The sequence below is a fragment of the Lygodium microphyllum genome, chromosome 6, assembly GCF_053477565.2.
Source record: "Lygodium microphyllum isolate KBCC chromosome 6, Lygodium_microphyllum_v1.1.10, whole genome shotgun sequence".
Taxonomy (NCBI): domain Eukaryota; kingdom Viridiplantae; phylum Streptophyta; class Polypodiopsida; order Schizaeales; family Lygodiaceae; genus Lygodium; species Lygodium microphyllum.
Window position 1 is genome coordinate 124,043,487 of NC_141140.1, and position 12,123 is coordinate 124,055,609.

General features: G+C 38.1%; 1 protein-coding gene across 1 annotated transcript in view; it reads right to left on the reverse strand.

The window, feature by feature from the left end:
- The window catches only part of LOC148035074 (long chain acyl-CoA synthetase 6, peroxisomal-like), a 56,661-nt gene extending 52,821 nt beyond the window's left edge, over window positions 1–3,840 (reverse strand). Inside the window, 1 exon segment of the mRNA XM_087679995.1 lies at window positions 3,406–3,840. Coding sequence (XP_087536121.1) covers window positions 3,406–3,469 — 64 coding nt within the window. The 5' untranslated portion in view covers window positions 3,470–3,840.
- Window positions 3,841–12,123: the final 8,283 nt, after the last annotated feature.

Sequence of the window (12,123 nt, forward strand, 5' to 3'; positions counted from 1 at the left end):
TTTTATTAGGCATTAAATCCAAAGATATAGAACAACATAGGAAGGGTTGTATCATCTTGCTTTTGAAAATACGTTACGGCTTCATACAGAAAATTCAAATTTTTTTCCATCAAACATTGTCATTTTTTGTTGGTGTTTTTAGCATAGAGAAAGAAGGAAGCAATTGCAAGATCGCCAAAATGTTGCCACCCCTAGTCTATACAAAATAAATAATAGGACTCCAATACATCATACGGAAATACATCTCATTATTGTAAGCAGTGCAAAAAATACCTAATACCGGATCAGGCAACTCATAGGAAACTCAAAAAATAATAACATGTAGACCTAGGAATACATACTACACCACTGATAATTAGCAACTCAGACGAAGCTCAAAAAATAATGACATAGAGACATGGGAATATATACTATACCACTGATAATCAGCAAATCAGAAACATAGATCACAAAATATGTTGAAAATAGAGAGAAACACAAAGAATCATGGCACCAACTATCATATCTCATAAATCATCATGAATATCCATCGTACAATAGATCATGAGTATCAAGAATGATAAAAAATGAGATAGACACAATAGATACCTCTTCAAGTCATGCTTGAAAACTGCCTACATAACTACACTTCATGAGGCATATAACTTCATAAGGCTTCTAAAGACTACTTCACACATAGAACTGCCATGACTAAGGTTCTAACCATGCTAAGGGCAAACATAGTGCATCAAGCCATGGCTAACAACCTCTAACTCTTCATACCCCAAAACTTGCACTAGGTTCTAAGCCTTTTTCCCTCTTGAGCATTGTGATTCTTAATACTTTCACATTGCTGCAATTTCAAATCAGACTATTGCAATATGACTGCGCATGGGAATTTGCATACTAGCAACCATACGAAGATATATTTTTCCATACATTGCATGCATTACTAGCTGAATTTTAACTCATGACCAGTACTATATGGAGCACTCCATGACCACCACTAATACCATCAGTCCCAAACACAGATACATTTGGGCCTTAACCAAGACGTTATAAACTTTTCTACACAAATCAAAGAACAAAAGACCCTGTGTGCTTGTCAACCAACAAGTCTGATGACATATGGAGGCCTATTTAGAACAAAAAAGAACTCCATAACTGTCGTAATTGTCAGAAAAGGTTTCTACATTGAGGATCTTGAGCTCAGCCATGGAGAGGGGACGAATCACATTGACCACTAAGCTGCCAAACTATGATAACCCCACTGAAGTGTTTTATAACAGAAAAGTGATGTCTGAGTTTGTTAATCAGACAGCTGCTTGCACATAAAAGGAGCCATAAGACTCAGCTCTAGCATACATTACTAAATAGCGGGGGTAAATAACAATTTCATCCTCCAAAGAGGAGAGTGTTCCCCATGCTTGCAGCTCTCAGCCCCTAGTACACATTTATGTAGCCTCTGCACTATCTTCTATTGGCATCTGATGACCCTTAATTATCTTTGCATAATTGTGCTCTCCCCACAACACATCTCCATTTATGAAATAATTCGAACTGCTTGGATAACTTTACACGGCAGTTGGACACACACAAGTACATGAGCACATGCTTGCCAAGCACATGAAATGTGCAGCCAAGTGATGTGCAGATGGGGACACCCATGCCTGTTGATAGCATGTGAACAACCTTTCAAGATTGGGTAAACTAATACTGGACTCAAGGATCACAAGAAGCATTGAACATTCAAACATAGGAAAATATGGGTCAAGGTAAGGGCCAAAGGCTTGAGGTGTATGAAAAGGAGTGCACTTGGATTTGACCAAGTCAGGCCAATTTCACCCAAGGCCTCGTAAAATATGTTCATGTAGTACGCCTAGAACATGATTCATCCAAGACTCCTCTCCTTGACAGTGCCTGCAAAAAGCAGAAGACACCACAGTTGTAGCAACAAACCTATAGTCAGCAGGAGGTTGAGGACAACCATCTACATGTGGAAGGACCTGTGGCCAAGGTGTGCATCATGATACCACAAGTTTGTAGCCACATATGAGTGCAAGAAATTAGAGGACCAGGCTCCGCGAAATGACAAGACTACTCCACACTCATGTATTGCATGAACAAGGGACTTTTCTTACATCACTGACCTACCCCCTTGTATATCATATTTCCATTGTGTTAAACAGAGTTTGAGAGATATACCACCGTTATTCTCTTATTCAAGTTGAGTGTTTAGGTGTGTGGCACCTTACATTTAAATTGGCAAAGACGAGAAGAGCCAAAATCTCAAGTGATAAGTCTCATTGACATTGGGTGATGTATGGAACACTATGGAGGAATAAATGGAATGGCTGAAGAAAGTGTTGGCTCCAGAGTTGGGAAAAGACACCTTGCTTGGCAGTTATGGTGTTTTGAGTTCAAGGGCACCCAATTCAATGTCAGTTTCAACTGGAGGAGCTGGCTCTCAGTCAACCACGGAGTGCAGAAGCCAGCAGCTTGCCCAAGTCAGCTGTCCATGTCTTATTATTTCCAAGTATCAGATTTACCAACTACCCCAACATAGTTGCAATCATACTTGAATGGCTTGGTTGAATCATTCTTGGTCTGACTCCTATATGGTATAGGCCAAACGTATGTTTCTACATGGCAATATTTGGATCTTAAAGCATGTGAGTTTATGGGGGGAGGAAGGTTCACTCAAAAGATGTCATGGTTTTGTATTGCGTAGCTTCAGAATACTTAGATGTGTGAGTTATCATTCGTACATTCAACATATTTGCCCTGGTTCCTCTTAAGAAATAAGGTAATTAGTTAGGCCACAGATGATTCCAGTTTGGGGTTTGAGTCATAGTTTCACACTTGTACGCTCCAACTGGCTTTTGACTTCACTAGAGAGACTTTGGACATTGCCTAATTCATCGCTCCTTAGTTCTCTGTTTTGACAATGTGGAACTGCATGAATTCTACTATTATGATTCAAGGTAAAGTTAGCCTCACATGGATTTGCAAGCTAAAACTCTGCATCATGGATTTTGACTGCCAAGCTTTGGTTCTGAAAGAATTATCCATTTTATTATCTTCTTGCATCGCATCGCATCCTGGCAGCTTTTAAGTTTGTCAGTACTGCAGCCACTTTCACAAGTAGAGGATTCGTTGCTTGCTGCTCGTCCCCGTATGAAACCGAACTATTCAATCATACAGATGTTCGTCTAATCCAGAAAGGTCGCAAACATGTCCTGCTGCTCGTCCCCGTATGAGGCAGAGCTATTCAATCATATGGATATTCGGTCGCAAACACGTCCAAAAGCATTCAGGCAAAACTGATACGGGGTCGGCAAAATCGAGTGCCAAGCATCAAAAGAAATGCAGGGCTAATTTGATTAAAAGCAGCTTGAGTAGGAAAAGAGAATGGGTTTCTCTCACCGGGTGATGGTGATTGAAAGTGGCTGTTGAGGACATGCAAGCGACGCCGAGCAGGCTCCTCCATTGCAAGGCAAATCTTTTCACCGAAACGAGAAAAACAGCTTGCATTCGAAGGCCAACACGCTCCCTCGAAAATCAATACGATCCAGCAATCGGTGCTTTTAGGTCGCCGTAGATGATGGATTGATCGATCCTTGAATTGAAAAACCGAGTCCCTCTCTCATCCGATTTTAGATAATCCGGAATGATCGACTAGTAGTTGTGTCAGACTAATAATATCCGCAATGATCCTGGCGCCGCTACATCGCCGGCCCCGTATGACGACATTCCAGTGCTGCCATCATAGCTGAGGTGTGGCATTGAGTCGTCCGCTTCGGATTTAGAACGGCTTCCTTCACACATCGGATGGGATCGCCTCGCGCCTAATTTTCCACTCCCCAACCAACCAAACTATATATTTTGAAGATATCTAATACTAGTAAGACGTTGTGGGAATCATGCTTCAAGTCTCTCATCAAAAACTTTTTTTGTGCAAATTCTAAACCAAGTAATCTTCTCCAAAAAATAATTTCGAGTTAGGGCACCTCAAGAAGAGGTAAGCATGTGTCTCAAGAGTCAATTTGTAAATTGAGAGATCCCATTAGACATTTAAGGCTTCGAACCATCTACTACCAACTAGAGTGCTCAGCCAAAAGTCTACAATAAATGACTTTAGTCCTTTAGGAAGCTTCAACTTCCAAAAAGAGGTCAGAGACACGTACCACCAAGAGCAAGACTTTTTGAAGCCCCAAACCTTATTAACTGGAATACAAAACCATGCAATTATCATAACATTGTATAAATCAAAAGGTTGCGAAAATGAGGCTTTCACTTGTCCACGATCATCCAATCACTAGTCCTTGAGTTGACATTTCCCCTAGGATAAATCAGTCTACCAACTATTTCTTAACAAATCTCCATAGCTTACGTAAGCTGCATGGGAGCCCAAATAACTGTTCAACTTTTTTGAAAGTGGAAATAGGGTTAACCATTGATCAAGATATCATCAATGATTAAGAAGCCATGTTTGTATCATGATTGCACAACTCTAGGCCATTGGATATCAAAGGGATGACTAAAAAATCGGCTTTAGGCAATAGATTCATGTCTAATAGAGCTGATCATTGGTTTATGTGAGAAGGAGCCCATAAGATATTTTGCAACAACAACTTCCATGGATTAAATTGGAATTTGACACAAGATTGAACTTTAGTAACATTCAATGCATATGAAGCAACAATGTTCCAACAATCTAGTTGAGAAACAATTAGGACTTTGAAGTTGTCCCTCTTAATCTAAGGACATGATGCTATGGATAAGAATTGATTTTGCTATAGTATTTGCATTAAAATGATAACTATTTTAATGTGTATACAACTCTCCAAGTTGAGCATTATTACATGTGCAGCTAAATGACAATTTCTATTTATCTTTTTTCCCCAATTTTTTTAAATAAAATTGTATTTTTTATCGAATCAAGTGCTTTTTGTTCCTTATTTCTACTTTGACACTTTGCTTACTTTCTGTTTCGACGCTTTGCTTATTTTTGTATGACGCTTTGTTCAAAACAAGTGCTTTCTGTTTTAACATTTTACTTGTTTCTATTTGAAAATAAAATTGTGTGGATCGAGTGCTTGGAAGGTTTGTCTAATGGGTGGGCAGCTTGAGTGGGCAGCACTCATGAGAGCACACTCAACAGAGTGCTTCCAGAGGAGAGGTCGAATCCTTCAAGTGCAAATTTACACTCAAGTTGGGGGTATACTTCCGAGTCCTAGGTGGTACTTGCGTGGATAATGGCCTCTCATGGGGTGCTCTTTGAGTGGGGTCGACTATTCGAAGATTGCCCGATTGTCGTCAATCAAGTCGCATTCAAACTAGGATGGCAACAACCTTACAACACCATAGCGGGCTTGGTGAAGTTGTTGCACAGGGGATGTATGTGCGACATTATATGCATCGGATGTGGCAGTGTTGTCGATCTTTGTGTGATGTTCCCATGTGATCATATTCTTGAATGGATTGTTGGGCTCGATCACACTGATATTCTACTCTTCATAGATGATCATATTCTCAAATCAATTGTTGAGCTTGATCACCTGAAATTGTTTTTGCAGCCTAATATTCTACTCTTCATAGATGATTGTATTCTCAAATCAATTGTTGAGCTTGATCATCTAAAATCGATTGCTGAGCTTGATCACCTAAAATTGTTGCAACCATTGGCTAGTATCTTTTTCTACTTGAACTTATAAAACTCTCTTGTTTTTTTCTAGTTGAATGCTACAAAATCCAAATCAAATGCTGACAAGGGAGAGTCAAGAGGAGATATTCAAGAGAATCGCAATCAACACATTAATGGTAGATTCGTAGCACTGATTACACTTAGATTTGATTAGCATTAGATTGATTCATTGATTAGAGTGGTGTGATGTGTTGTTTATTGTGATTAGCATAGATTTTTGTAGCATTGATTGTGCTCATTAACCAAATTAGATTAGAATTGGATTGTTATGTTCATTAAGTAGATTATATTAGTGTTGAGTAGCATAGTGTATCATTGTCGTGTTTGTTAATTAGGTTTGATTAGCATAGTGTATCGTTGGTTCATTCATTAATTAAATTAGATTGGTGTTTCTATTAGTTATTAGATTAGATTAGTTGAACAAGTTGTGCTTTAGGAGGCCAAGGGACGTGAGCTTGAGGATCGCACTGTTTGTGAAGAAATCGTTAATTATTAGTTGTAGTATTAGTATTTGTAGTCTTATTAGTTAATTAGTTAGACTTATGTAGTATCAGTAGTATTTGTAACACTTAATAGTTAATTAGTAGTGAAATGAAAGGAAAAGAAAACAAACTTTTGAATGTATGGAAAAAATGAAAGAGTAACAATCTTTCAAACGTACTAAAAAAAATGAAATCGTATATCTTTTGAACAAACAACATATTTTGAAAGGACGAGGGAATGGCACCTTCTCCCATAATTATTTAAATACTAAGAGACATGTGCCAACTCTTTGGCATGATATATAGCATGTTTTTTCATTTCATTTAGTTTTTGAAGTATTGTTAATGTTTACTCATTTTAATGTTTATTGATTTTATTTATTTATTTGAAGTACTAGTAAGTGAAATTTTTGAAAATCATCATTCTCGCACATAAAAGAGATAAAGTAGCTTTTTAAAAAAAATTTAAATATGTAATTATAAATTATAGCATGTTGTTTTCATGAACAAGTATAGTGTAGTTGAATGATAAAAATGTATTGTTCTCACCAATATTAATGTACTTTGAATGGCACCTTGGACCATCGATTGATTCTCAAAAACCCTCTAGTCTCTTGGAATGATGCATTGCTTTCACAACCATCTACTACAATTGACTTGACTACATCTGATATTGTGGATGTGCTCACTTTCAACATATTATAAAATCCATTGATCCAAAAGTACATGGCTATAGTCAAACATTCACATCTAAGGATAATCCATCAAAAGGATTCTAGAGCTCCATCGTAAAAGCTCTCCATTAAACCCAATGCTCTAAGCAAAACACGAGAATGAAAGAAGTTACAGTTTGGTTCATAATAGAGTCGAGCCAAGCCAACGATAGGCATTCCAAAGAGCCGATCAACACGAGTTCGCATGCATCATATTTCAAAATGATAACCGTCTCGTAGAAAGAGCATCAACGTTTAGGATGGATGGCTTGCCTCTGCAAGAAGCTGGCCCTCCCTAGATATCACCTTGGAAAATGCAATGTTTTTGTTCCTACTCCCACTTGACCATCGTGTCTACGATGGCAACATCTATCTTAGTGAATACATCAAGATGCGGGCATCAACCCTATTCTTTATGTACACCTTACACAAGCCTTACATCCTGATTCTATACTAGCTAAAATAGGCTATCTTAGTTGTGAATAGTACAAGCATAACTTGCCTACAAAGAGACATCGACAACTACAAGCACGCAAACAAGAACAGTTCCAATGAGGAGGTCATCATGCATATCCTTCACCACAGTGTTCCTACTTCAATATCCGGATCCCCATCTTGGCACTAGCATAACTTAAAGGACCTTATCATAATGGTCAACATATGGGGCTTGCCTCATTTCTTTCTTATGTTCACTGTAGATGAGATCACTAGTACAAGAAGGTAGGCTAAGATCAACAAGTTGGAATGCAATCTTGAATTCTCATGGAAAGACTGCCCTGTCGAGTGTGCCATCCTCTTCAACACCAAGTTTCATCTTTTCTTCAACCAGTACATTCTTGGTAGAACTACTTGTGGTGCGTCAAGCACCATGTCATTATAGGTAAGAGATGCAACATAGGGGATCCTTACATGCACATGTGATCATATGGCTACATGAGGCAGACATTCCAAATACGACAAATGAGATATGCATGTACATCCCACCCAATGATGATTGGTGCAATTCGATAAGAAAACTAAGAGCTCTTGTAAATGCAAAGCAAATTCATAGGTATTATCATGCTTGCTACATAAGCAAAAGTAACAGCCACGGTAAATGTAAGTATGGATTTTCGTATGTCTCATGTGACAATCTAGAATCAACACTAGACCTTGAAACTCAACAATACATCTACTACTGTCCCAGAGATGAGCACCGAAATGTTGTGCCATGTCACCCAACGCTACTGCTCCTCTAGGGAGCGCACGTGAATATTTAATGAGTAACAAACTCTTCCATCTCTTACTACTACCTACTCAAGTATGCAATGAAGATAGAGTCGATCGAAAAGTTAAACATCCAAATAGAAGATGCCAAGAGACTGGGACTGCAAGACTTGGACTCAAACAAGCAAAAAGTAATTCTAGCGGCAATATTGTGCAAGCCAATGTCACCCACCGAAGCGGTGCTAAATTGCATGTAGATCTCAATAGTCACACGAAGCGAGTCTATCAAGTACATCGATAGCTTCCATGTACAAATACGATGGCATGCACCCTATAAACCATTACTGTGCCCAACCATCGAGCTTAGAGCATGTAACATTCTATCACTACCATAAAAACTACAACATCACTAAAATCACCACTACATCTGATCTCGAACCCACTCTCCATGACACTTATGGCAATATCGTGGAGCAATATATGAGACTGGTAGGATTAACTGATTTTCAATCACAGGCCACTAAACTAAAGGTTTCTTCTTAAACACATTACTGCACCGAACAAGCTTAAGGTCTGAGAGAGCGAACTAATAAGTGCCGAGAACTTGGCACAATCATACTACATCGAGTGCCAACTCCATGGTCTTGTGGCCAACGAGAAAGACCTCAAAATGTTCATCACGGACTACACACAAGGAAACTTGCTCACCTCAGATCAAATCCACACAACTGATGAATATGATCATTTAAAAGATCTGTTTCATCAAAGACAACCCAACAACATTCACAGAACCTCTAACAGCTTATAATTGTGAAAGTAGCATTACATCAATACAGATAAAGATGTTACAGCTCACGAAATAGATCCGTACAATTCCTAACAGTACTCTAGCAATAGAACAACAAGCTATCTACAGTCACCTCATAGATGTGACATACAGCCTACACATCATCAATGGCACACCAGGCAATGGAAAGAGCTTTCTCATATGTTACTACAATTACAACCTCATTGCTAGGAATAAGAGTGTACTACTGGACAACAACAGCAGAGGAGTAGTTGCAACTAGACTATGTAGCCTATCCACCATGGTCCACTACCAATTCAAGATACTAGTATGTGCACATCAATATCCAATATAGTTGCAACAAGAGAAGTTGATGCAATCATCATCAATGAGATGTCCATGTTAACAAGGACAAAGTTTGATATAATAGTGCGCTAGATAGTGAGTGTTTGCTAAGGCTCACTACTCAGTCCATTCAGCAAGAAGCTTGTGATACTATTTGGCAATCTTGCATAGTTACAGTCTATCTGCAACCATCAAACTAAGTTCTACAAACAATGTCACATCACCTCCTCATCATACTAGGCACATGGAAAGTAACACACTCTCCAAACCTTAGTTCAACACGCATGCAACCTGCCATTCCTACAATTTCTACAAGTGATTAGGCATCGTTGTCCAACAAAACAAGAGATACATGAATGCTTACATTAGTGCATGATCGACAAGAAGGATGTCCTAGATTTAACCTATAAAAAAACAACAAGCATATGCACACACAAGGAAGATGTTCACACAACTACAACAAGCAAATTCTACACAAGTACTACACAGTTGAATAGATCCACACTGTCAAAGTTCAAACAAATGCAAACGATAAGTCAACATTACAGACTTGGCTACATGATAAGAACTTCCATAAGATAGAGGAGATACCAGTTGGGGTGACTGCAATGATAACTGAGAACATTGACCTCGCCATAGGTGCAACAAACTCTGTGATGTTTAAGATCAATCGTATCGACACATCAAACAAAAAAGTGATATTAGGAATCCAGGTCATGATCTAGTCAAGAAACCAACAACTCACATTGCGGCACAGCAAGCACCAATGTAAGGCACTAAATAGCAAGTGTTATCATAAATCCACATTCTCATTGATACTCACATACGTGATCATCAGTCATAAATCGCAAGGAGCCATAGTCAACCAAAAAGCACTTCTACACATAAGAAGCATGCTTGCGCCCAGACTAGTCTATATAATTCTCTCTTGTGTAATTGAAAGAAGAAATTTGCGTATCATCGGCCTTCCAAATTCATTTGCCTTTGCTTTGACACCTTTCCTGACATCATGACTCAAGTAAAGAAAACAACACAACTCAACAAAAAACAAACAAAGATTAAACACAACACATTCCATTACACAATAATCTCATACACTTCTTGTAGCAAGTAATAAAGCAATATTCTAAACCTTCTTTCAAACATTCTCTCTGAATATATTAATGTGTTTTCTTAATTTTTTTCTCCTACTAATATATTTATTAACATACTAATGTGCTTTCCTCATTTTCTCCTTTATAGATACACATCATCCATCAAGGCAAAGATGACTCCAAAGACAAGGTACACACAATCCAAATGATATCTAGTATGTATAAAAAATACAAATATATTATTTCACCTAAACACATTGACCTATGCATGCAGATGTTCGAACTATACATTCAAAACCACTGGAATACCCAGTGTGCCAAATCAAGAAACGTCCTGCAAATACATAGAATCGTAGGTATGTAACGACAAATTAGATGAGAATGGCAAACGTTGCTAGGCAAAAGCCATCAACATATATCAACAGCTTTGCAATGTACAATGACCTCCAAAAATTGATAGTGACATCCACTCAAATTCTCGACAACGAACGCCATCTTGCATCAAATGACAAGATCATAGTTGGTACACAACCTTCAATAAACATTTCAACCTTCATTTTTACTTGAAACAACAACACTAACTCATATGCACTTAACATGCAGGACTCCTCAAAGATATACTCGACAGACTCGAACTTGAGTATGAAGACTCGGTAGACAATTCACTATAAATAAGCATGGCCCAAGGCCTTTGGACTCGAGAACAAATGGCATCAGAATATACCCAATTGAGCTGCAGAAGGCAAGGACATATTAGAAGATTACATGAAAAAGAACCACTACAATCATAGTTGTGACAATCTTGCAATAACGATCGACAAGGTCACATACCTATTGAGTAGAGAGGTCTACACCCAGAAACACAATTCCAACTCCAATCCTTTCAACAACATAATCTACATAAGAGGCAAGTTCTCAAATATGACTTCCTCTCCAACATTAAAAAAAAAACTACCAATATCAACTTCTCTTCAGAATTGCAGATATAGAAGCAAACCAAGAAGAAACGTGAGTGCCAAACTTGCAACCTCAACCATTGCAAGTTCTACCACCAACTCAAGTACTTCCATATCATCTGACACCATTTGCAACAACCAAAACCCGAGAGTTAATCTAGAAGCACCAACACAGAGACACAAAAGCAAGTACTTTATCTATAGTATAAGATGTAAGAAAAACAGCAAGGAGTACGTAGGACAGACGACCAACATTGAGAAAAGAATCCAACAACACAGAAGAAATCCCGTCAAGAAAATGAAGAAAGACATAGAAACATTCTAGCCATTCGAAGAAAGACATAGAAACATTCCAGCCATTTTAGGATAACTTCAAGGTTAACATAGAAGCAATAGTTGATAGCATTGATAAAGCTAGGAATTTTGAGCAACCTACCATCCATAAGAAATATGCAATCGTTACAAGGTACAACAGCCTATACGGACACACAGCAAGATGTAAAAAGTATTGTTTTTTAAAGAGAAGGAACCTCATTTAACATAGCAAAAAAAATTGTGAATGTTTAAACTTGCGATCATTGACTAGAACTACATAAGTATACATATACTCCTGTCGAGATTCTCCATTTGTTTAAACAATGCTAAATCTTATCTACAAACATACTTCACTTTAAAACATGTCACATGTCTAAACACCATCAGTAAAACTATTACATAACAAATATGTTAAAATTGTATATCGAACTTCATACTCCTTTACTTAGCTGCACATGTCAACCTAGTTTTCCTTAGGAGAACAAATCTTATCCCAAGCAAGAAAGGAGCAATCTCTACCTAGAATTAATTTCAAATGC